Raw genomic sequence first — 27,657 nt, 5'->3', positions numbered from 1 at the left:
TGAAACCTTTTAGAATCTCCAGGGTTCTTCCATGTATACAACCTTCTTTCATGATCCTTGAACCAAGTGTTAGCTATGATTAAGTTATGCCCTGTGCAAAATTCTACCAGGCGGCTTCCTCTTTCATTTCTTAGTCCCAATCCATATTCACCTACTACGTTTCCTTCTCTTCCTTTTCCTACTGTCGAATTCCAGTCACCCATGGCTATTAAATTTTCATCTCCCTTCACTACCTGAATAACTTCTTTTATCTCATCATACATTTTCTCAATTTCTTTATCATCTGCAGAGCTAGTTGGCATATAAACTTGTACTACTGTCGTAGACGTGGGCTTCGTGTCTATCTTGGCCACAATAATGCGTTCACTATGCTGTTTGTAGTAGCTTACCCACACTCCTATTTTTTTTATTCATTATTAAACCTACTCCTGCAATACCCCTATTTGATTTTGTATTTATAACCCTGTATTCGCCTGACCAAAAGTCTTGTGCCTCCTGCCACCGAACTTCACTAATTCCCACTATATCTAACTTTAACCTATCCATTTCCCTTTTTAAATTTTCTAACCTACCTGCCCGATTAAGGGATCTGACATTCCACGCTCCGATCCATAGAATGCCAGTTTTCTTTCTCTTGATAATGTCGTCCTCTTGAGTAGTCCCCGCTTGGAGATCCGAATGGGGGACTATTTTACCTCCGGAATATTTTACCCAAGAGGACGCCATCATCATTTATCCATACAGTAAAGCTGCATGCCCTCGGGAAAAATTACGGCTGTAGTTGCTTTCAGCCGTTTGCAGTACCAGCACAGCAAGGCCGTTTTGGTTAGTGTTAAAGGGCCAGATCAGTCAATCATCCAGGCTGTTGTCCCTGCAACTACTGAAAAGGCTTCTGCCCCTCTTCAGGAACCACACGTTTGTCTGGCCTCTCCACAGATACCCCTCCGTTCTGGTTGCACCTACGGTACGGCTATCTGTATCGTTGAGGCACGCAAGCCTCCCCACCAACGGCAAGGTCCATGGTTCATGGGGGGAAGACAATTTTTATTAAAGGTAACTAATTTTTTTTCTTTTCTTCTTCTTCTTCTCTCTCTCTCTCTCTTTTTTTTGGGGGGGGGGGGCACACTGGGTACGAGATGCAGTGTGCATTTCTTGGCTATTGAGATATTTCAGTGAGAAGTTTCTTAGTAAGTGACAATACAAAAAGTATAGTGAATAAAAATATTACATCGTATAAGTTAATTATCGCAGAAAGAAAATACATCCCAATGATGGTGGGAAAAAATGCTTTTATGAAAGGGCCATGAGGCGCAAATTAGGTTGATAATTTTGGAAAATGAAAATTATAGACATTTAAATTACCACTATCAGTAAGAAAAATATGGATGCACATCAGGCCAATGAACATGTTGGGTTGCATCTGACTGATCAGTTGAAAACAATCATACACTGAAGATTATGGAAGATAAAGAAAATGATAGGCATATTAATCTTGGAAGGGGAAGGGATCTGTGTTGATTAATGAAGAGTTAACCACAGAACACAAGAAGTGTTGTGTTGTTTTATCATTGAAGAGTCCACTTCTGATTTCACACCAAGGGCCTGTGAATATCATACGAATACAATGAAAATTCTATTCATGACAGTGGAAACAAGGAAAGTAATTGGTTTTACAGCAATTACACAGAATTAATTATAAGGAATAGAGTAATTATTGCCACCAAACTGGAGTGCATAAGACTTACAATCAATCTCTTCAAGCCCCACAAGAAAAACGGTACAGGAACATTTATCAGACTAGTGAAGTTACACATTTGCTTGTTAAAAACAATGTAGATTAGCAGTTCTACAAAATTCTCAAGAAGTTTGACGTCTTTGATAAAACTAAATCTCTGGTTTTTAAAATATTTTTCTTATACAGAGTAGTTTAAAGAGTACTGAAAAAATACATTGTTCCAAAGCACAACCCATTTCAGCTAAAAGACAACATTGCCTTTTAGTGCATCTAACATGTTATTTCAATTTATTTTAGTGACCGTTAACTGGATTTCAAACTTATTAATGATCAAAACTATGAAAATCTCTTTTTCTTCCCAGGGTGAAAAAATTCTGCAGATAGTGTTCTCTTCTACCAAATGATCTTAGTATTTATGTTGTATTGCATATTTTCAAAATTACAGGGTTTTGGAAAAGATGATGGATGTCCTAAAGGAAGCTCGTACTGAGCTGACAAATCCACAAAAGGAAGCTGAACGGGATGCTGAGCCAACAGATCTCCAAATGGAAGAAGAACAGGATGTTGAACAGCCAGAGAGAGTAAAACAAAAAAAGAGGGCAAGACCAGACACTCCAGTCCATAAAAACAACAATCAAAGTCCTGTAGATGTAAATAAAACCAGCAGTAGGAGAAGAAAATTGAAGACTGGTAAAAGACGGTGAGAACTGTTAGTCCTCATAATATTCTTTTGGAAACATTCTGAAGTATACATTTTTCGAAGGCAATCATTGTATCTTTTGAATTTTTAAGAAAATGATTTCAAAGTAATACAGTGTAAGTTTCTACTTTACAATTATCATTAGGGGGTTTGGGAGAGAAATACTCTTCACAACCTACTCATTACCAATGGTGGTCATTCCACAATTGTGAACGACCAACAAACATGTATTTAGTTTGTTGTGAGGTTGTATCTTTGAGTCATCCAAACATGTTAAGTTTGTTTCATTTTCATAGAAGGCTATTAGTGTTTACATAACTATAAGTGTTTACATAACTATCCATTTACAAATTTGGTGCTACATTGCAAAACTCCCACCTTGGTGGTAAACACGTGTTTTACATAGAGCGAGAGTGAAGAGGGGGACTACTATATTCATAGCCATTTATTCCAATAGGAGGAACAACCCAAGGATCCTGCTAATGGTGTGACATGTGTTGCTTCAGATTTTGTTTGACTGTTGTACTGTTGTCATGATACAGAAACATATTACACACTTTTCTTTACATAGGTGTCAGAGCCGTTACCAATTCCTTACATCAAAAAGCCCAAGAAATTACTTGGTTAGATGGCTGTTGGGAGTCACTAAATCTATGTAAATAATTGATATTGATGGCTGTTAATTTCTTTAGTCACTGCAAATGTAAACTAGCAGACAACATTGTGTTCAGTACATCTTACACGTTAATGAATAAGAGGATGTATACATATAACTAAATTAAAGTCCCTTGCCACATTTTTTTGTCCATGTGAAGACTAATCTTAGGAATTACTTTAGGGATTTTGACAGATTACTAATGCGTAAATATTCATGAGGAAGGCTGCAGTATATAATTTATAAATATTTTTTTGGAAATTGGCTGAAGTACGATGAATTAATGCCATCACTGTGTTTCGTGTCTGTATATAAAGGCAAATCTCAGAAACAACTGCAAGGATTTTGATAGGATTTTCACTAATAGATAGACTGATTGATGAGAAAATTTGATGTGTGTATTATATTACCGATACGCCAGCCAAGTCCTCAGATTGTAGATACTTGGTGCTGCCTAGGTGAACTGGGACCAGTTGCTAGTTTGTAACTATTTCAGTGATCATTAACCAAAAGTGACACTTGTTCTTTCTTAGGTATAAACTGTCTAAATATTGTGGTCCCTTCTAGAAAAGAGCTTTGTTTTTATGCTGTCTTGCATATTTTTAAAATTTCAGTGGTTTGAAGAAGTTGGTGGACATTGTAAAGCTGACTAGCAGTGAGGTTACAAATCCACAAAAGAAAGCTAAACCAAGAAACATACAAATGGAAGATGAACAAGAAGTTGAGCCACTAGATAATGCAAAACAAAGTGAATGTGAAACATCAGCTTCATCAGTCAATAAAACACCAGAAGATGCAAATGAAACTAGCAGTAATGGCAGAAAATTGAGTGCTCGTAAAAGACGGTGAGAATTGTTGGTCACTATATTATTCATTTTGAAGCATTCTGTACCTTGAATCCTTTGAAGGAACTCATTGCTCATTTTGAATGGTCATAAAATGAGTTGTAAGTATGTATATGTATGGTTCTACTCAATAAATACTATTGGGTTTGGGATCAAAACCTAATCATAATCATCAGCACTGGTTGGATTCCAAATTTGAGTTCTATCAGTCAGTTCTGTTTGTTATATGGCGTGATATTAGATTCATATTGTAGTTGTATCTTTGAATCAACTAGATGCCCTGTTTTCATACAAATCAGCAGTAGAGTATACATTAGCTTACATTCATGCAAAACTTGTATCATGATTTAAAGCCATTTCTTTCATGTGCTCAAAGAATGATGACACTATTCTTACAGTCACCTTTTATGGCAGGAAGAGGAACTTAAGCTATTCCTTTGGTTCTCATTTTGTTTGTTATCTTTCCTTTTTTGTGACACAAACGATGGCTTACACAGTTTCCTTTACATTGGGTTCAAAGCAGTTGTGACGCTGATAAACTGAGAACTCTAAGAAGACATAATTTGAAAAGGTGTTTGATGGTAGTAGGTAAATTGTAATAGACTGTTCTTGATGCCTACTGGCTTCGTTGGCCACTATCAACTACATCTACCTGACAGCATTGTGTTCAGTGCATGTTAAGTGTGAATAAATAAGAGACTTCCAAACTATTTCAGTGATCATTAACTAAGTGTATCTCTTATTCATTCTTAGGTGTAAACCACTAAAGCATTCGCTCTCTTCTAGCAAAACAGCTTAGTAATCGTGTTACTGTGTGTGTTTTCAAAATTGCAGTGTTTTTGAGAAGACAGTGGAAGTTACGAAGGAAACTCACAAGGAGATGACAAATGCACGAAAGCAAGTTGAGCAGGATGCTGAGCCAACCAGTATACGAATGGAAGAGGAAGAAGAAGTTGAGCCTACAGATAGTACAGAACAAAAAGAATTTGAAGCACCAGAGCCACCAGTCAATATAAACAATAATCAAAGTCCTGAAGATGAAAATAAAACCGGCAGTGTTGGAAGAAAATTGAAAAACAGAAAAAGACGGTGAGAAATGTCATCTCCATAGTATTCATTTGAAAGCGTTCTGTAGTTCACATCCTTGGAAGGCACTCGTCGCGTATTTTGAATTTTCTGAAAATGAATTCAAATTAATACGGTGTGAGTTTCTGCTGTATATTAAATGTTTTAAACTTTGGGAGAAAAATACTCATCACAACCTATTCATTATTAGTGGTGATAATTGCACTACTTGGTTGGGGGTGGGCGTGGGGGGAGGACTACGACTTACATAACCATCTTTTCTGATAGGAGAAGCAACCTAATGGTCTTGCCAAAGATGATGTAACAGATGTGTTGCTTCACATTTTGTTTGATTATTGTACTTTTTTAATGGTACAAAACATTTTACACACACTTACCCCCCCCTCCCTCCCCCCTTCCAGTGGGTCAGAGCCAATTTCACCAGTATCACTTTGTTACACCAAAAAGTTGAAGAATTTACTCATCTAGGTGGCTGTTGGGGATCACTAAGCCTGTAGAAATAATTGACAATGTTTATTAATTTCTTTAATCACTACCAGTTTCAGGTAGCATACAACATTTTGTTTATTACATCTGCTACTAAATAAGAGGATCTATAATATGTATTACATAAGACCTAAAAATTCTCACCTTGCAATAACTGTGAATTCTGATTCAAAATTAAAAAACACAAAATTTTTGTAAGAAATGTTATTTCATAGTTATTTGTATCCAGTGAACTATTTTTTGCATAGAAATATCGAAACTGTAATGACTTGTCGGTTAGTGGTATTTAATATCATCTGGAAAAGCCCAATTTGCAAAGATAATATGCTTAAGAATGTGTATGCAAAACAGAAACTGCACAAATGCAACAGCATGTCAGTGCACTCGATGCTCTGTTGCCACTTCAATAAGGGTGGTTAAATGGTCTCTGTACACACTGTGTAATACAGTGTAGTACTCAGCCATGGGAGCTATCATTCTTAGAATAGAGAAACACGTACATTTGTGTGCTAGCTAAACAGTGATTGCAGATTCTTTAACATGGCAGTTTGAGGTGGTGGGGGTTTGAACTGTGGTTGCATCAGATACCAGTAGAGTTCGGGCTTGAACTACCTCTTTTAAAAAACTGGAAATCTATACAAGCAACTTCGCAGTACCCAGTACTGGATATTTTCCTTTCTTATTTTGAAATGAGTGAAATGACTAATCCTGACCTACAAGGAGTTTGATTACAACACTCACAGTGCCAGAGGGGATTGGTGTTCCTATCACTTTCTCCTCTGATGGTCATAATTCTTTTTTGTTTACGATAGCAACTGACTGCCAGTTCATAGTGCCCACATTTTGCATTACAGCAACAAGAAAACACAACCTGTCAACATGTTTTGAGCTTGCCGAAAGTCTTTCCTTAATGTGTGAGTAGAACTATATTTGGTTGTACTTCTACATGAAGTACTTTGATGGTTATATATGTAGCATTGTAAAGTATGGGTCAGACAAATGTGAATGGCCACAAAAGGTTGAAATCAATAATCTGCTGATTTTGTGATTATGGAATTGGGGTGAAAAGAAAAATAAATTGGAGAAGCAGTCTGTTCAGTGGTGGGAAAATGCTACTGCTTCTCAACACAAGCAATCATTTGTTGGAAGCTTAAATACAGCGAAAAGAAGAAAGCAAGGAAAGGCCATTCTGAAAAAATAGTGTTGAAGCTTTTGCAAAAGCAAACAATCCAGACAAAAGACTCCCCCATCACTTCCTTTTGTTTTCCTAGACAGTCAGTTTCAGCACACTAAGGCTTTGTCTTCAGGCACATAGCATGATAACTTTTTAAATTTGTGTTTCTAATCTTCTAGCAAAAATAGAGCTATAGTTTCAGGTGCATACACATAACTATATTGCAATCCCCTGCCACATTTTTCTGTATGTTATGAGAAAACTAATTTCAGGAACTACTGTAGGGATTTTGGAACAGCTTTCACTAATAGATAAACTGTCACGCGGTAGTCTCTGGTATGTAATTCATAAATATTTCTACGGTTGCAGGTTCGAATCCTGCCTGGGGCATGGGTGTGTGTGATGTCCTTAGGTTAGTTAGGTTGAAGTAGTTCTAAGTTCTAGGGGACTGATGACCTCAGATGTTAAGTCCCATAGCACTCAGAGCCATTTTTTAACCATAAATATTTCGTGCAGGTTGGCTAATTAGGATGAATTAAAGCCAACATTATGTGTTTTTGTCTGTACATAAAGACAAAGCTCAAGACCAACAGTAAGTATTTTAATAGGATTTTTCACTAATAGGTAAACTGATTGATGAGGAAAGGTTCAATGTAAGTTATGAGGTTTGGAAGCAAAATTCTTCAATATGATAAGTCAGTATAGTCAGTAATAGTTAAATTCCAAATTTTTTACTGCCAATAAGTATTTGTTATCTAATATGGTTATGAGATTCATATTGTAATGCTATCTCTGACACAACTTTCAATGTTCTGTTTTCATACAACTCACTAATAGCGTTTGAAATACATCAGCTTCAATTTAAAATTTTCTTTTGTTGTTTGCAAAAATATAACCCTGATGTCATTAAAATTTTTTCCCACAGAGAGAGAGGGTTGGGAATGGGGACACTACTATCATTGACATCTACTCTTTCAGAATGAGCAGCTCAAGAGTTCTGCTGATGGCATAACAGTTCTGTTGGTTCACATTTTGTTTGTTACCTTCTTTTTGTAACATTAAACATGGTTGACACAGATTTCTTTGCACTGGATTCATAGCTATTGTGACATTGTTTAACCAAGATGTTTGAGAAGACACTTGACTAGGTGGTTTATAGGATTAGATGAAACAGACTAACATTGATGGCTGTTTACTTCTTTGGCACTACAAATTTCAGCTATGAGGCAATATTGTGCTTAGTGCATCTTATATGTTAATAAATGAGGGAATTTCGAACTCTTTCAGTGATTGTTACCTAAGTGTCACATCCTCTTTCTTATTTGCAAACACACACAACGCTGTATTCTCCTCTAGCAAAATAATGTAGTATTTATGTTATCTTGTGTACTTTTAAAATGCAGAGTTTTTGAGGAGACAGTGGAAGTTCTGAAGGAAAAGGAGATGACAAATGCACAAAAGGAAGTTGAGCAGGCTGCTGAACCAACAAATATACAAATGGAAGAGGATGAAGTTGAGTCTCCAGATGAATGTGAAACACCAAAGGCTCCAGCCAATAAAACACCTGGAGATGCAAATAGAACCAGCAGTAATGAAAGAAAATCGAGTACTCGTAAAAGACGGTGAGAAATATTTGTTGCCATATTATTCATCAGGAAGCATTCTGTAGTTTAGATCTTTGTAAGGCACTCGTTGCATATTGTGAATTTTCGGAAAATAAATTCGAGGTAACGTAGTGTAAGTCTTTGCTTGATAATAAAGGTTATGAGGTTTGAGTTCAAAATACTCATTATCAGTTATGGTAATCCTGCAGTTGTGTACAACCAGCTAGTATGTATCTAGTTTGCTATGATGTTTTCATTGTAATTATATATATATATATATATATATATATATATATATATATATAACAGAGGGAAACATTCCACGTGGAAAAAATATATCTAAAAAGAAAGATGATGAGACTTACCAAACAAAAGCGCTGGCAGGTCGATAGACACACAAACAAACACAAATATACACACAAAATTCAAGCTTTCGCAACAAACTGTTGCCTCATCAGGAAAGAGGGAAGGAGAGGGAAAGACGAAAGGATGTGGGTTTTAAGGGAGAGGGTAAGGAGTCATTCCAATCCCAGGAGCTCCTGGGATTGGAATGACTCCTTACCCTCTCCCTTAAAACCCACATCCTTTCGTCTTTCCCTCTCCTTCCCTCTTTCCTGATGAGGCAACAGTTTGTTGCGAAAGCTTGAATTTTGTGTGTATATTTGTGTTTGTTTGTGTGTCTATCGACCTGCCAGCGCTATATATATATATATATATATATATATATATATATATATATATATATATATATATATATATATATATATATATATGAGTCAACCAGTCATGTTCAGTCTGTATAGTTTTCATACAAGACTGCAACAGAGTTGTAATGTCTAGAGGGTGAAGCATCAATATGTTGTAGAGGTTGAGGTGCAGCAGAGGGTGGAGATTGTGGTGGTGGCTAGGAAAACACAGCTGGAACATAAAACATTTTCATTCAACACAGAACACAGACGTTCACAGCTTTGGACCCCAGCCTTATAGCCATGAATGAAATAACAGCAGTATTTTGCTACAACATTCATAGAGCTGTGATGCTATGGAATACCACATAGAGGCCTTGCTGACAGCTGCAGAAGCTGGCTGCTGGCAGCACAGCTGGCTGTGACATCCATGCCTAGTGATGCTGACTGTATAACACACTCCTTTCTCTCTGGGTGGTGGACTAATTAAAAAATTACTGTGTTGATAATGGTTTGATTTTAGTTTGGGATAAGGCATCAAATCCAAAGTGAAAGAATTACCTGGAAGAAGTCAGCTGCTGTCATAACTTGATTGTTATCATGTGATTTACTTTGCGCAACAATTATCAGCAGAAATAAAATATGTGCAAAGTAATACGGAAACTGTCTAGTGAAATTTTGATCTGAAATAATGAATTAATTTTTACTCTGTTTGGAAATTAGTGTAAAGGAATGATCAGCAGCCCACTTGGTGTGAGTGAAATCAATTAGAACTCTTGACTTTGAAAATAATTCATGTTACTATCGTAGCAAGTTGGCAGGCGTGAACATTCGCAGAGGCACTGACTTGCACTTATTATCAAAACACAGTGATCACTCAGAAAAATTTCAGTCATGGACAAAAGCACTTCACGGAATTAATTACTCGTTTACACTATCAGTTACTTAACAACTGAACTGCATTTTTCACTGTGATGCTACTGCTATTAAGCTGTTTTGCAAAAGGAAAACTTTTCGAAAAGATTAGTTTTAGTATTTAAATTGAATGTTGTACAATAATAACTGGCTTGTTAATGCAGTTACGGTGTTTGCTACATTGACGTATTGTTACGTAAATTACTTCTTGTACAAAATTGTCTGAAGATGAAGTATTGTTAAATATATTGCTTTGCCTAATTACTTGGCAATAATCAGCACTTGATTAGCAAGTACAAAAAACTAACTTTTTGTTACATAAATTAATAAATTAGTTCACACAATTTTGTGTTAGAACATGAAATATTGTTAACTGTACTCCTTTGTCAAATTACAATGAAGTGCCAAAGAAACTGGTATAGGCATGAGTATTCAAATATAGAGAAATGTAAACAGACAGAATATGGTGCTGTGCTCAGCAGTGACTATATAAGGCAACAAGTGTCTGGCGCAGTTGATAGATGAGTTACTGCTGCTACATTGGCAGGTTATCAAGATTTATGTGAGTTTGAACATGGTGTTCTAGCTGACGATGGGACACAGCAATATCAATGTAGTGATGAAGTGGGGATTTTCCCACATGACCATTTCTCAGGTGTACCATGAATATCAGGAATCCGGTAAAACGTCAAATCAACGACATCGCCGCAACTGGAAAAAGGTCGTGGAAGAACGGGACCACCGATGACTGAAGAGAATCGTTCAGTGTGACAGAAGTGCAATCCTTCCACAGATTGCTGCAGATTTCAATGGTTGATCTCCAAGAAGTGTCAGCGTGTGAACCATTCAACAAAACATCATCAGTATAGGATTTCGGAACTGAAGGACCACTTGTGTACCCTTGATGACTGCATGACAAAAAGCTTTATGCCTCACCTGGTCCAGTCAGTACCGACATTGGACTGTTGATGATTTGAAACATGTTGCCTGGTCGGACGAGTCTTGTTTCAGATTGTATTGAGCAGATGGACTTTTGTGGGTACGGAAACAGCTTCATGAATCCGTGGACCCTGCATTTCAGCAGGGGACTGTTCAAGCTGGTGGAGGCTCTGTAATGGTGTGGGGTGTGTGCAGTTGGAGTGATATGGGACCCTTGATACGTCTAGACACAACTGTCACAGGTGACAAATACGAAAGCATCCTGTCTGTTCACCTGCATCCATTCATGTCCATTCTGCATTCTGATGGTCTTGGGCAATTCCAGCAGGATAGAATTGCTACAAAGTCACTCCAGGAACACTCCTCTGAGTTTAAACATTTCCGCTGGCCACTCAACTCCTCAGACATGAACATTATTGAGCATATCTGGGATGCCTCACAATGTGCTGTTCAGAAGAGATCCCACCCCCTCATACTCTTATTTATTTATGGAGAAACTTGCATGATTTGTGGTGTGAATTCCCTCCAGCATTACTTCAAACATTAGTCGAGTCCATGCCATGTTGTGCTGCAGCACTTCTGTGTGCTCGCGGGGGCCTTATACGATATTAGGTATGTGTACCAGTTTGTTTGGATCTTCAGTGTATTTGTCAGTAATGAGCACTTAACTAAAAAGTCGAAGAAACTAACTTTTTGTTACATAAATTACTTCTCACAGTGGTGCGGTGAGTGTGGCCAGGTCCATTGTACTATGCTAATCTATACAAGCAACTTTGCAGTAGCCAGTACTGGGTGCTTTCCTTTCTTAATTTCAAATGAGTGAAAAGACTAATCCTGGCCCTCAAGGAGTTTGAACACAACACACACAGTGCCTGAGGGGATTGATGATCCCTATTACTTTCTCCTCGGCTGGTCATAATTCTCGTTTATTTACCATAGCAACTGACTGCCAATTTGTAGTGTCCTCATTCTGCATTATAACGACAAGAAAACCCAACCTGTCAACATCTTTTGACCTTGTCGAAAGTCCTTCCTTAATGTGCGAATAGAACTATCCTTGGTTCTACTTCTACACAAAGTACTCTGGTGGCTATATTCTTAGTGTTGTAAAGTATGGGTTGCACAAGTGTGAATGGCCACAAAAGATTGAAATCAATAATCTGCTGATTTTGTAATTATCAAATTGGGGTGAAAAGAAAAATAATGTTAACAAACACCTTAAATTGGAGAAGCATTCTGTTCAGTGATGGGAAAATGCTACTGCTTCTCAACATAAGCAATCATTTGTTGGAAGCTTAAATACAACGAAAAGAAGAAAGCAAGGAAAGGCCATTCTGAAAAAAAATAGAGTTGAAGCTTTTGCAAAAGCAAACAATCCATACAAAAAACTGTCCCATCACTCCTTTTTGTTTCCTCAGTCAGTCAGTTTCAGCACACTAAGGCTTTGTCTTCAGGCACATAGCATGACAACCTTTTAAATTTGTATTTCTAATCTTCTAGCAAAAATAGAGCTACAATTTCATGTGCGTACACATAACTAAATTAAAAACCACTGCCACATTTTTCTGTCTGTTATGCAAAATCTAATTTCAGGTACTGCTGTAGGGAATTTAGTACAGTTTCCACTAACAGATAAACTGTCACGAGGCAGTATCTGGTGTGTAATTCCTAAATATTCTGTGCAGCTGGCTAATTAGGATGAATTAAAGCCAACATTATGTGTTTTTGTCTGTATGTAAAGACAAAGCTCAAGAGCAACAGTAAGAATTTTAATAGAATTTTCACTAATAGGTAAACTGATTGATGAGGAAAGTTTGTGTGTGTATTATATTACTGATATGTCAGCCAAGTCCTCTGGCTGTAGGTACTTAGTGCTATCTGTGCGATACCGGGACAAATTGCTAGTTTCCAGCTATTCAGTGATCATTAACCAAAAGTGACACTTATTCTATTTTAGATGTAAGCTCGCTGTATACTGTGGTCTTCTGGAAAAACCACTTAATTTGTATGTTATCTTGCATATATTTACAATTTCAGTGTTCTGAAGAAGACAAGGGAAGTCATAAAGCAAACGAGCACTGAGACTACAGATCCTCGAAAAAAGGAAGCCGAGCCAAGAAATAGGCAGGTGGAGGACAAAGTACAAGTTGAACCGCAAGATAGTTTGAAACAAAAGGAATGTGAAATATCAGGTCCGCCAGTCAGTAAAACACCTGATGATACAAATGAAACTAGCAGTAGTAGAAGAAAATCGAGCTCTCGTAAAAGACGGTGAGAATTGTTGGTTTCCATATTATTCATTTCAACACTTTCTGTAAATTAAATCCTTTGAAGGAACTCATTGTTCATTTTTAATTTTCAGGACATGGACTGTACATACTTCAATGTAAGTGGTGAGGTTTGGAAGCAAAATTCTTCAAAAAATAAGTCACTGTAGTCCCTGAAATTTCCTGGCAGATTAAAACTGTGTGCCGGACCGAGACACGATCTCGGGACCTTTGCCTTTTGCAGGCAAGTGCTCTACCATCTGAGCTACCCAAGTACGACACACGCCCCATGCTCACAGCTTTACTTTTGTCAGTAACCCGTCTCCTACTTTCCAAAATTTACAGAAGCGAACCTTGCAGAAATAGCACTCCTGAAAGAAAGGAATGCTGGTTCTGCAATGTTCGCAGGAGATCTTCTGTAAAGTTTGGAAAGTAGAAGACGAGGTACTGGCAGAAGTAAAGCTGTGAGGACGGGGCGTGAGTTGTGCTTGGGTAGCTCAGATGGTAGAACACTTGCCCGTGAAAGGCAAAGGTCCTGAGTTCGAGTCTCGGTCCAGCACACAGTTATAATCTGCCAGGAAGTTTCATATCAGAGCACACTCTGCTGCAGAGTGAAAATCTCATTCTGAAGTGTGGTCCCTACTCGTTATTTTCCAAATTTTTTACTGCCAAGAAGTATTTGTTTTCTGGTGTGCTATTAGATTCATAATCTAGTTGAACCTCTGACACAACTTACAGTGTTCTGTTTTCATACAATTCAGTAATAGGGTTTACATACATCAGATTCTATTTACACAGAGAGAGAGGTTGGGGAGGGGACACTATTGTCATAGCCATCTTTTCTGGCAGAATGAGCAGCTCAAGGATTCTGCTGATGGCGTAACAGTTGCTTTGGTTCACATTTTATTTGTTACCTTCTTTTTGTAACATAAAACATGGTTGACAGCTCTCTTTGCACTGGGTTTACAGCGCAGTGACATTGTTAAACCAAGTTGTCTGAGAAGACACTTGACTAGGTTGTTTATGGGATTAGATAAAATCTGTAGAAACAGACTCACATTGATGGCTATTGATTTCTTTAGTACTACAAACTTCAGCTACGCGACGACATTGTGCTTAGTGCATCTTACAGGCTAATAAATAAGGGTATTTCTAATTCTGTTAGTGATTGTTAACTAAGTGTCACATCCTCTTTCTTATGTGTAAACACACATAACACTCAGTTCTTTTGCAAAACAATGTAGTATTTATGTTATCTTGTGTTCTTTTAAAATGCAGAGTTTTTGAGGAGAGAGTGGAAGTTCTGAAGGAAAAGGAGGTGACAAATGCACAAAAGGAAGTTGAGCAGGCTGCTGAACCAACAAATATACAAATGGAAGAGGAAGAAGTTGAGTCTCCAGATGAATGTGAAACACCAAAGGCTCCAGCCAATAAAACACCTGGAGATGCAAATAGAACCAGCAGTAATGAAAGAAAATCGAGTACTCGTAAAAGACGGTGAGAAATATTGATTGCCATATTATTCGTTAGGAAGCATTCTGTAGTTTACATCTTTGTAAGGCACTCGTTGCATATTTTGAATTTTCAGAAAATAAATTCAAGGTAACCTAGTGTAAGTCTCTGCTTGATAATAAAGGTTATGAGGTTTGAGTTCAAAATACTCATTATCAGTTATGGTAATCTTGCAGTTGTGTACAACCAGCTAGTATGTATCTAGTTTGCTATGATGTTAGGGGGAAAAAAGGACAAGTATACACTCGCACACACACACATATCCATCCACACATACAGACACAAGCAGACATATTTAAAGACTGGTCTTTAAATATGTCTGCTTGTGTCTGTATGTGTGGATGGATATGTGTGTGTGTGCGAGTGTATACTTGTCCTTTTTTCCCCCTAAGGTAAGTCTTTCCGCTCCCGGGATTGGAATGACTCCTTACCCTCTCCCTTAAAACCCACATCCTTTCGTCTTTCCCTCTCCTTCCCTCTTTCCTGATGAGGCAACAGTTTGTTGCGAAAGCTTGAATTTTGTGTGTATATTTGTGTTTGTTTGTGTGTCTATCGACCTGCCAGCTATATATATATATATATATATATATATATATATATATATATATATATATATATATATATATATATATATATATATGAGTCAATGAGACATGTCCAGTTTGTATAGTTTTCATACAAGACAGCAAGAGTTGTAATGTCCTGAGGGTGAGGCATCAATATGTTGTAGAGGTTGAGGTGCAGCAGAGGGTGGAGATTGTGGTGGTGGCTAGGAAAACACAGCTGGAACATAAAACATTTTCATTCAACACAGAACACAGACGTTCACAGCTTTGGACCCCAGCCTTATAGCCATGGATGAAATAACAGCAGTATTTTGCTACAACATTCATAGAGCTGTGATGCTATGGAATGCCACATAGAGGCCTTGCTGACAGCTGCAGAAGCTGGCTGCTGGCAGCACAGCTGGCTGTGACATCCACACCTAGTGATGCTGACTGTATAAAACCTCCATCCTCTCTCGGCAGTAGACTAATTAAAAAATTACCGTGTTGCTAATATTTTGATGTTAGTTTGGGATAAGGCAACAAATCCAAAGTGAAAGTATTACTTGGAAGAAGTTGTCTGCTGTCATAACTTGATCGTTATTGTGCAGTTTACTTTGCGCCACAACGATTGAGAGAAATAAAAAAAAAAGTGTGTAAAATAATATGAAACTAACTAGTGAAATTTTGGTGAATTAATTCTGATTCTGTTTGGAATTTAGTGTAAATGAACGATCGACATCTCACTGAATGTGAGCGAAATCAATTAGTACTCTTGACTTTCAAATTAAATCACATTACTATTGTAGCAAGTTGTCAAGTGTGGACAGTCGCAAAGACACTGACTCGCATTCATTATCAAAACACAATGATCACTCAGTAAAAGTTCAGTTATGGACAAAAGCTAACTTGCAACCACTTCATGAAATTAATTATTAGTTCTATACACTACGAGTTACGTAACAGCTGAACTGCATTTCTCACTGTGATGTTTCTGCTGTTATACTGTTTTGCAAAAGGAAAACGTTGTTTTTTATTATGGAGTTCGCTATGTTGATTTATTGATACATAAATTATTTCTCGTACAAAATTGTCTGAACATGAAATATTGTTAAATATGTAGCTTTGCCAAATTATTTGTCAATTATCAGCGCATAATTAGCAAGTCAAAAAACCAACTTTTGTTACATAAATTACTTCTCACACAAAATTGTGTGAACATGAAATATTGTTAACTGTACTACTTTGTCAAATTATTTGTCAATAATCAGCACTTAATTAGCAAGTAAAAAAAAAGACTTCTTTGTTCATTTTGATTTAAGCTATTACTCAATTTGATAATCAATCAATGGAAAATCTAGGATGGGATGTAACAGTATTATGAAAAGAGAAGTTGCTACTCACCATATAGATGCTGAGTTGCAGATAAGCAGTAAGACAATAACAGTAATCACTTTGGTTTACATAACAATACTCCCTGAATTGGTCAGTGAACCTACTACAATTCTTTACATTCTCTTTCATTGGTTATTTTGCACACAGGAAATTACTAAAACATATATACATCACTCACTCCACATATTTATACTCTTCATTTAAATGTACATTGTTAATAAGGCAGGAAAAAATTTATATGTAGGCACTGCATTGTTGTGTTACACCTGTGTTTTGCCCATTTAGCAACCAGTGCCCCATTTTGCGCAATGTGGCATCAAGCGGTAAGTGCCAGTTGGTATGACTGCTAGAATTCTTATGGTGACAGCCATGATCTGATAGAAGAGATCGACCCAGTGGGGAATAATGACAGATGCTGGAGCAGTCACCCTATGTTGATATGCGGGCAGCCACATCTCCCTGGAGATGAACCACTGGCCTGCTAGACAGAAGTTCAGCTGCTGCTATAAAAGAGCCAGGAAATGGCTTACCCATCGCAAAGCAGTAGTTCCCAGGTAATGGACTTAAAGGAAGCCCTTGAGTGTGGTGTCATAAAAAGTCAAGAGATTTATACGCTTCATATATTGTCTACCATGCAACCACAATATTGACTGCTAATGGCAACAGGGGTGAGACTGCAGGTATCCAATGGTGAGCACAGCATGAGGCTACAGGGCTTAGTTGAACTGTTTAGTTGACAAGTAACTCATAACAGTGCTAGTGATGTTGATAAAGAGCTGAGCAATGGCAACGATAAACAAAGCAAACATTGTGTTATATCTACAACAACAGTTGCTGCAGTTGACATTTTGCCAGAAAAAAGCCCGAGGAATTTCTCAGTGCGAGAAAGAAGTGGCAAATGAAATATTAGCGTTTCTGCAAGATGAGATAGTGGAATGTGTGGTGTTGTATAGACTAGACTGTACGGAAAATTTACCTGAGGAGTTCAAAGATTATGACATGTGCTTAACAAATGAAAGTGATACTGAAACAGGTGGTGAGCCATGTCGTTCATCATCCTTCTCAGTTAGGAAGCCAGAAATCCTGTCTCTGGTGAAACATAGTTCAAGACAATCATTGTCCTAGGAGTGGGTACTAAACGTAATTATGTACATGGATGATCATCCAAAGCATAGTAAAAAACAATAATGAACAGATTTCGAATAAGTCCACGGAAATATGACCTCGTAGTACATAAGAAAAACTACGGAGATATTCAAGGCAGGACAAGGTGCACTTGTTAGAAAAACTAGTGTTTGTGCATTTCAAGCATGCTCGAGGTAATTTATAGGATGTACATGATAGTGACCTACTAAGTTATGCACATTAAATTACATGTGATATAGATTACTGCGATTCCAAGGGAGGCAGTGGGTGGTTGCATAACTTCAAACAGTGCTACAGGAATGATAGACCTAAAATAATGAAATTTCAAATAAAGCATCAATTTGACGATGTACAACAAACTGTGGAACTGGCCCAAAAATATATATACATGATATAAACAAACTTACTCCATTGTTCAGTTCAACTCCAACCAATCAGGATTTGAAGGGGGAATGCATATGAAAGGAACCCTGCAAATTAAAGGTACCAACAGAGTTGTATTGAGATCAACTAACATCAGTGCCTTAACACGTTCATAGACAATTATGCCAACTACTAATCTGGATGGTAAATTGGCTGGAAAGGTATTTATTGTTCTGTGACGAGAAGTTCATTGTGCTTTGCCCCCTATGATTCTTTTGCGTGTGCATGATCTTGCAAGGTCAGTAGGGAATATTTACATCACAGCAAGCAAGAGTGGGTAAAATGACATAAGAGAATTACAACTGTGGTGTGATCACTGCTGTTGGGGAATAACTGGCTAAATAAATTGCTTTTGCTTGATTCCTAGTCTGTGTACAAAAGTCATACTCCTTTAGAGCAAACTATCCCTCCTGAAAAGTGTGTGAGATTACAGTTCTCACAACCTGAAACCACTAGACAAATTCAGATTCTGGATTTTTTTATGTGCCCATAGTTTTTTTTTATGTGCCTATAGTTTATCACACCATCTGCAACTGCACCTTAAAGGGTAGCCAGTTTCATGATAAGCTCCTCGACAGACTTTTTCGCTTTCAGTTGCATGCCATCACATCCCATCAGTTCGCATCACTCTGTTACATCAGTATGATTCGATATGCATTCTGAAAGAGTGTATAGCTAGCTGAGTGTCCTGCACAGTTTTTAACTTCCAAGGAGTCCACCTTCAATCTTGATAGACCGAACCATTGTGATCACTTGGTATGTCATTTTTCATTCAGTGTTTGTGGTGCAAATTAATGGTTTGTTTTGAACATTTCTTGAATACTGACAGTGTCCATTTTGTGGAGTGTCACCCTCTTGATACAGATGGTGAATTACTAGCAGTTAATGTTATTCCTGTCATAATTGTTAACACAACACTTTCAAATAAGCCTTACTAGAGATTGAAGTTGCAACCTCACACTCAATGGGTTCCTTGTTACTTCTGGGATCTGGTCTGGTAGATGTGTCGGACCAGACCAGCATTGCCTGCTTTTTGATCCATAACCTGGTTATCACTGGCATGGCCCTCGCATTGTAGTGGGTGCTGCCAGACTGCTCATATCACTGCTAAAACCAATGAGTATTTATGTGGGTTAGTAGGACATTTGTTACACTGATGCAATGCTTCTAACCATGTATGAATCAACACCTACGTAGCTAAATGTTATAGTAACACCCAGGCCAGCCCACAGCTGCGCTGCACTTCTGCTATGTCACCAGGATCACAGGGCGGAACCTGGCCCACCTTCTGGTGGGGAAACAGGCCTGTTGATGAAATCAGCATGGCAGTTACTCATCACCCGTCAGCTGTCCATTGCTTTCAACACAGACTTAGCAAAGCTGCTATTTTCTCAATAGTGCCCAAAAAATAGGCATGGTACAACATGGCTACCAACTGAGGGAAAACTCAGCCCTGGGTATCTCCTGTGACCGGTCTACAACAAAAGATTTCATTTACATGGCTAGAACACATATTATTTACTGTTTCCTTCTTAACATTACATAGCTAGAACTGCAAATTTCAGAGGCTTTACGGTTACTCTACATTGGTTTATTGACCATCTGTACTCATTCATCCTTCCACACATCATTACGTCAAACTTTCGCTCTCATTTTTAACTGCCCAATATGTCTTAATTGCTTAAAAAACAACAATTATTATAGTCTGATTACAATTACTTGTCAGTTGAGACTTCATGTGTGGAGCTGGTTTCCAGCAAGCAGAGCACTCAGCATTGTACCCGAATTGTTCGCTGTTACTGAACTGTCACAACTGTCCAGTTCCTTGTCTGGCTTTCTTTCTTGATGTCTGGATCCTGAATCCTGGGTCCAGTGCTTTTATTTCGCATTTTGTCAGACATGATAACCGTACCAAAAAGACACATGCATAACAATGGTATTGAAATAAGCACTAGCCAAACTCTGGTGGTTCATATAGCACAAGACAGCTGGAGGATAAAACACTTGTATTCAGCATTTGCTACAATATTCATAGTGCTGTGATACTACAGACAACCCTCTCAGGTGTAGAGGCCGTGCTGACAGCTATGGAAGCAGGCTGCCAACAGTATTGCTGAATGTGATGTCAGTGCCCAGCAATGGTGACACTTATTTAGTTCGCTTAGCACAGTTTGACATTATGTGGCAACTGCCGATGGTCAGAATTCTTGAGAGGGCCACCAGGACCCAGAAGACCTGATCATCCCTGTGGGTGGCGATGGCAGGTGGTGGAGCGCTCGTCCGTTTGTTGATGTGAAGCTGGCCCTTCCACACCAGGCAAAAACTGCTGCCCTCCAAGGCAGAAGTTTAGCTACGGCTTTAGAGAGCCTGGAGGCATCTTATCCACTGCACATTGCTAAGTCACCAGGTGGTGGACTTGGTACTGGGAGATTGTCTGGCAACTGCTTGTTGACCCATAATCTGGTGGTGACTAGCATAATCCCTGCATTGTGGTGGGTGCTGCCAGAATGCTCATATCTCTGCTAAAATCAATGGCTGTTTGTACTAGTCAAGGGCATGTTTGTTATGCAGGTGCAGTGCTGCCAATAACATACAAATTGATGCTTCAGTGACACAACAATGTAGTAACCCCTTGACCCCTCCCACAGCTGCACTGCATTTCTGCTTCACTGCCAGGATTGCGAGGTGCGGCCTGGCCCACCTTGTGACGGGTAGATGGACCTGTTGGTGAAATTGACATACCAGTGCCTCAGAACATGTCAGCTGCTCAGAGCTTTCAACACAGCTGCTGCAGAACTGCTGTTTCCCCAGTAGGGCCAAAAAAGAGCTGCAGCACTACAGAGTATACATAACATGAACATCCATTTACAAATTTGTTGTGAAGTTGCAAATCTCCCACCTTGATGTTGTTAAAATCGCTTGTTTCACACAGACAGAGGGGCGGGGGGGGGGGGGGGGGGCGGCACTACTTTCATGGCCATCTTTTGTGATGGGAGGAACAATTCAAAGGTCCTGCTAATGTTGTAAGAGGTGTGCTGTTTCACATTTTGTTTCGTTGTTGCAGTCTTTTCACGAAACATAGACATTTTACACATTTTTCTATACACTGGTGTCAGAGCCATTATCACTTTGTTACACCAGAAAGTCTAAGAATTTTCTTACTAGAACACTGTTGGGAGTCACTAAATCTGTAGAAATAATTGACATTGATGGCTGTTAATTTCTTTTATCACTACAAATTTCAACGAGCAGGCAACATTGTCTTTAGTAAATCTTGCATCGTAAGTTTGAGTTTACATTCTCTGATTTTAGGTTTTTTGCCATTCTGTGCCATAAATTATAGCCCCTGTGAAAAACCCATAAGATCAATGCTAAAAATTCCCTGATTTTACGTTTTTTCCTATTAAGGTTTACCTCTATTGTAGGTTCTTACTCGATGTTTCATTTGACCTCAGTCCTTTTTCTTCCTATTGACATTTGATGTGACTGAATGAGTTATAAGTGGCACAAAAGACTGACAGTTCACACAACGGGTGGTGGTGGAGTTAAGGCTTTTGCAGAAAGGGGAGACGTGGCAGAGGAAATGCTGATGTAAGCCACGAGCGACATTGCCAACACAACTTGCAATGTTTAGCTTCACCGCACATTTATGATCTCTGGCTGCTGACATTTTGTGTAATTTATAGCAGTAGAATAGTGTACCCGAGCTATTCTGAGTAAGAAATATGTTTTTAGCCCCACATGAGATTCTTTTCCCAATCCCTCAGTGCTTATCCCTACCACCACTCTGTATTAGCACAAACCACTTTGTTTAGCTCACTATGTAGTAAGTTTACAGACCTTAGCCTGCGGAACATTTGACATTCCATAATACTAGATTATGAAGTGTACACAGGCACAAAAGGTATAAATCAAAGTCTGTGCAAGAATTTTGTTGTTCTCCTCGTAGCTAGCAATTCCACCAACACTCATAATATCAGCTGACAAAACCATGTAACAAATCCATAAACAAACAAGAAAAAATTGCAAAATTTTACTTCATATAATGGACCTACCAAGAAAAAAAGTGGATTTTGCCAGTAGTAATACAGTAGGATACATAACTGAAAAGACTATCACTTTTGATAATGACATACAAGATAGTGAGCCATTTTCCAACACACTACTGCCACAAATGCAGTTTTGAGGGTTCTTTCATTTTATGTTCACCTTGAAAATAACAAAACTTTATAGCCTATGTGGTTAAATAAACTGAAAATTGTGAAATATGGTGAAAAATGCTGGATTAAAACATCTCAGATGTTGGTAACATGACCGGATGTTTATTTTCCATTTGCAACCAATAGCTGTATAGCATGTTGACGTCATGCTAATGCAGTGGCTTCGAGCATATAGAATGATAAACAGCAACAGCTTATTCCAAAGTACGGCTGCTGTGATCAGTGCTTAGCATGGCTTCCACTTAGGTTTAATTTACACAGTCATAGTTTGTATGCCCTTCACTAGTGCACATTAATTTTACTTTCTGTAGTTCTCTCAGAGCCTGTCAACAGAAACCAGAACGCATTGTGCCTCTACCGACTGCCGCCAATGTAGGTTACTCCATTTGCTATGTACAGCATCACAATTAACAGGATGTGTTCAGTGAACAGTTGTGCAATGGTATGCTCACCTTTGTTGCTGTCCTCAGTCGTGTTTAAAGCATTGTAATGGCTGACAGGTTGTTATAAATGTAGCAGATTGCTGGAACAGAGAAACACAGCAGGCTTAACTTTATTTCACATTATTTGTGTAAAGAAGTACCAAATGTGAAGGAAAAATTGTGTGTATACGCGAGCTTTCACAAAACATGCTGTGTTTACACTACAGCAGGCAAAGAGTTTGAAGTGCAAATGGCATGTATTGTCAATATTGCAGAATGCTCCGCTTAGATCACGGGTCGAGTAGACTTCACATTAATTTTTCAGTCACGTCACTAGTGGGCTTTCAACTATTGACTTTTGTGAGTCTGTGTGAGCGGTGTGAGCAACCTCTGTGTTAACTGTGTGCATTATTCATTTACTTAGTAGTATGTGCCACAGTATGTTGTTTCAAAGCAGTGGCACAATGAAAATGTATCACAAACACATCACCCTTATCATTAAAAGTCCATTAACAATGCAGCAATGATACAAGCTCGAAGAAATATTTGATAAACAAGACCTGAGAAAACAAAGATTCCATGACTTACCAAACGGGAAAGCGCTGGTAGATAGACACAATAAAACAACACAAACAACCGTTGGTTGCGAAAGCTTGAAATTTTGTGTGTGTATTTGTGTTGTTTTATTGTGTCTATCTACCAGCGCTTTCCCGTTTGCTAAGTCATGGAATCTTTGTTTTTAATATATTTTTCCCATGTGGAATGTTTCTTTCTATATATATATATATATAAAAATAAAATAGAGGGAAACATTCCACGTGGGAAAAATATACCTAAAAACAAAGATGATGTGACTTACCGAACGAAAGCGCTGGCAGGTCGATAGACACACAAACAAACAAAAACACACACACAAAATTCAAGCTTTCGCAACAAACTGTTGCCTCATCAGGAAAGAGGGAAGGAGAGGGAAAGACGAAAGGATGTGGGTTTTAGGGGAGAGGGTTCCGCTCCTGGGATTGGAATGACTCCTTACCCTCTCCCCTAAAACCCACATCCTTTCGTCCTTCCCTCTTTCCTGATGAGGCAACAGTTTGTTGCGAAAGCTTGAATTCTGTGTGTATGTTTGTGTTTGTTTGTGTGTCTGTCGACCTGCCAGCACTTTCATTTGGTAAGTCACATCATCTTTGTTTTTAGATATATTTTTCCTACGTGGAATGTTTCCCTCTATTATAACCATATATATATATATATATATATATATATATATATATATATATATATATATATATATATATATATATATATAGAGGGGAAACTTCACTAGTGCACATTAATTTTACTTTCTGTAGTTCTCTCAGAGCCTGTCAACAGAAACCAGAACGCATTGTGCCTCTACCGACTGCCGCCAATGTAGGTTACTCCATTTGCTATGTACAGCATCACAATTAACAGGATGTGTTCAGTGAACAGTTGTGCAATGGTATGCTCACCTTTGTTGCTGTCCTCATCATCATCTTTGTTTTTAGATATATTTTTCCTACGTGGAATGTTTCCCTCTATTATAACCATATATATATATATATATATATATATATATATATATATATATATATATATATATAGAGGGGAAACTTCACTAGTGCACATTAATTTTACTTTCTGTAGTTCTCTCAGAGCCTGTGGAATGTTTCCCTCTATTATAACCATATATATATATATATATATATATATATATATATATATATATATATATATATAGAGGGGAAACATTCCACGTGGGAAAAATATATCTAAAAACAAAGATGATGTGACTTACCAAACGAAAGCGCTGGCAGGTTGATAGACACACAAACACAAAACATACACACAAAATTCCAGCTTTCGCAACCAATGGTTGCTTCATCAGGAAAGAGGGAAGGAGAGGGAAAGACGAAAGGATGTGGGTTTTAAGGGAGAGGGTAAGGAGTGAGGGTAAGGAGTCATTCCAATCCTGGGAGCGGAAAGACTTACCTTAGGGGGAAAAAGGACAGGTATACACTCGCACACACACACACATATCCATCCACACATACACAGACACAAGCAGACATTTGTAAAGGCAAAGAGTTTGGGCAGAGATGTCAGTCGAGGCGGAAGTACAGAGGCAAAGATGTTGTTGAAAGACAGGTGAGGTATGAGCAGCGGCAACTTGAAATTGGCGGAGGTTGAGGCCTGGCGGATAACGAGAAGAGAGGATATACTGAAGGGCAAGTTCCCATCACCGGAGTTCTGACAGGTTGGTGTTAGTGGGAAGTATCCAGATAACCCGGACGGTGTAACACTGTGCCAAGATGTGCTGGCCGTGCACCAAGGCATGTTTAGCCACAGGGTGATCCTCATTACCAACAAACACTGTCTTCCTGTATCCATTCATGCGAATGGACAGTTTGTTGCTGGTCATTCCCACATAGAAAGCTTCACAGTGTAGGCAGGTCAGTTGGTAAATCACGTGGGTGCTTTCACACGTGGCTCTGCCTTTGATCGTGTACACCTTCCGGGTTACAGGACTGGAGTAGGTGGTGGTGGGAGGGTGCATGGGACAGGTTTTACACTGGGGGCGGTTACAAGGGTAGGAGCCAGAGGGTAGGGAAGGTGGTTTGGGGATTTCATGGGGATGAACTAAGAGGTTACGAAGGTTAGGTGGACGGTGGAAAGACACTCTTGGTGGAGTGGGGAGGATTTCATGAAGGATGGATCTCATTTCAGGGCAGGATTTGAGGAAGTCGTATCCCTGCTGGAGAGCCACATTCAGAGTCTGATCCAGTCCCGGAAAGTCCCCTGTCACAAGTGGGGCACTTTTGGGGTTCTTCTGTGGGAGGATCTGGGTTTGAGGGGATGAGGAAGTGGCTCTGGTTATTTGCTTCTGTACCAGGTCGGGAGGGTAGTTGCGGGATGCGAAAGCTGTTTTCAGGTTGTTGGTGTAATGATTCAGGGATTCCGGACTGGAGCAGATTCATTTGCCACGAAGACCTAGGCTGTAGGGAAGGGACCGTTTGATGTGGAATGGGTGGCAGCTGTCATAATGGAGGTACTGTTGCTTGTTGGTGGGTTTGATGTGGACGGACGTGTGAAGCTGGCCATTGGACAGATGGAGGTCAACGTCAAGGAAAGTGGCATGGGATTTGCAGTTTTTATACATACAATTTATTGGAGAGGATTACAGTTTTTAATCTTATGTGCCAATCACATATGTTCTTGCTCATATTTTGGAGTTTTAAAGTTTAACTTCAATCCTGCATTTTCCTCAGTATTGCGTTTTTTCTGTCTGGACCGCACAAAAAAGTTAAATAGGGGTTTCACTAACTTTAAAAAATTCCCTGCCTCATTTTTCTGTCCATATGTGAAGGCTAACCTTTTAGATTTTGACATGGTTTTCCTAATAGATAAACATTCACAAAGAAGGCTTTGGTGTATAATTTATAAATATTTTGTGCAAATTGGCTGAACTATGAAGAAAGAAAGCCACCACTGCATTTTTCTATCTGTATGTAAAAACACATCTCAGAAACAGCTGTAAGGATTTTGATAGAATTTTCACTAATATATTGACTGATTGACAAAGAAAGTTTGTTTATACCTTCTATTACCAATATGCGAGTGAAGCCCTGTAGCAATACGTACTTAGTGCTGTATGTGTGATATTGGGACCAGTCGCTAGTTTCCAATTATTTCAATAATCATTAACTGAAAGTGACACTTGTTCTTTCTTCAGTGTAAGCTCTCTAATTACTGTGATTTCTTTTGGAAAAACTACTTAGTTTTTATGTTATCTTGCATATATTTAAAATTTTAGTGTTTTGAAGAAGTCGGTGGAAGTCATAAAGCAAACTATCACTGATATTACAAACCCACGGAAGGAAGCTGAGCCAGGAAATAGACAAACAGAAGATGAACAAGAAGTGGAGCTACCAGATAGTGTGAAGCAAAAGGAATGTGAAACACCAAATCCACCAGTCAGTAAAACACCTGAAGATGCAAATGGAACTAGCCATAGTGGCAGAAAATCGAGCACTCGTAAAAGAAGGTGAGAATTGTTGGTTGCCATATTGAATGAGAAGTAGTTTAGTGTACATCATTTTGATTTTTATTGTTTTCAAAGTTTATTGACTTATTTGGTTTCAACAACTGACAAACAATACAAATACTTCCAGAATGAGATTTTCACTCTGCAGCGGAGTGTGCACTGATATGAAACTTCCTGGCAGATTAAAACTGTGTGCCGGACTGAGACTCGAACTCGGGACCTTTGCCTTTCACGGGCAAGTGCTCTACCATCTGAGCTACCCAAGCACGACTCACGACCTGTCCTCACAGCTTTACTTCTGCCAGTACCTCGTCTCCTACTTTCCAAACTTTACAGAAGCTCTCCTGCGAACCTTGCAAAACTAGCCCTTCTTTCTTCATGATGTAACAAAACAGCGTAAACTACTTTTAACAACAATAATAATTAACTGTGCTTTAGGTATGACTTAGCCACCACTGGCCGAAAGTAATTCTTCATGGAGTGATCTCACTGCAGCAGGCACATTTATTTTCAACGACTTTTTTACATCTTCCATCTTCATCTTCATTGTGAAAATAGGTATTTGGTAAATTGGGTAGGTCATTGGAATACTGTCCATTAATCCTGGTATGATGGGCATGTGCCTTTTTCTTAAACAGAATGTATGCCATGCCATCAACATACAGTAGCCCATCCACCTCTCCTTTCTGCAGGTATTATACAGATAGAACGGTTTGTACCATACAATGACAGAAAAAAATTCGCAACACAAAGAAGGAATTGTTATGACATAGACTTGTAGACATCTGAAACATGATGTCTATTCAGATTTCACATTAGTCGCATAAGACTGACAC

At 38.6% G+C, this 27,657-nt stretch overlaps 1 protein-coding gene across 5 annotated transcripts in view; it reads left to right on the top strand.

Moving 5' to 3' along the window:
* Nucleotides 1-27,657, top strand: part of LOC126259326 (condensin-2 complex subunit G2-like) — a 306,542-nt gene that overhangs the window by 272,384 nt on the left and 6,501 nt on the right. For 2 of the 5 annotated variants that reach the window (XM_049956013.1, XM_049956016.1), the window contains 8 exons: nt 2,181-2,435; nt 3,705-3,935; nt 4,770-5,024; nt 8,085-8,303; nt 12,863-13,096; nt 13,188-13,211; nt 14,371-14,589; nt 26,591-26,821. In XM_049956013.1, the coding sequence (XP_049811970.1) occupies nt 2,181-2,435; nt 3,705-3,935; nt 4,770-5,024; nt 8,085-8,303; nt 12,863-13,096; nt 13,188-13,211; nt 14,371-14,589; nt 26,591-26,821 (1,668 nt within the window). The remainder of the gene's footprint in view (nt 1-2,180; nt 2,436-3,704; nt 3,936-4,769; nt 5,025-8,084; nt 8,304-12,862; nt 13,097-13,187; nt 13,212-14,370; nt 14,590-26,590; nt 26,822-27,657) is intronic. The other 3 variants (XM_049956015.1, XM_049956014.1, XM_049956017.1) reach the window with 3 other exon arrangements.

This window comes from Schistocerca nitens, chromosome 5 (assembly GCF_023898315.1).
Source record: "Schistocerca nitens isolate TAMUIC-IGC-003100 chromosome 5, iqSchNite1.1, whole genome shotgun sequence".
NCBI lineage: Eukaryota > Metazoa > Arthropoda > Insecta > Orthoptera > Acrididae > Schistocerca > Schistocerca nitens.
The sequence above is the reverse complement of the archived record's forward strand: the minus strand, read 5'-3'. Positions and strand labels throughout refer to the sequence as shown.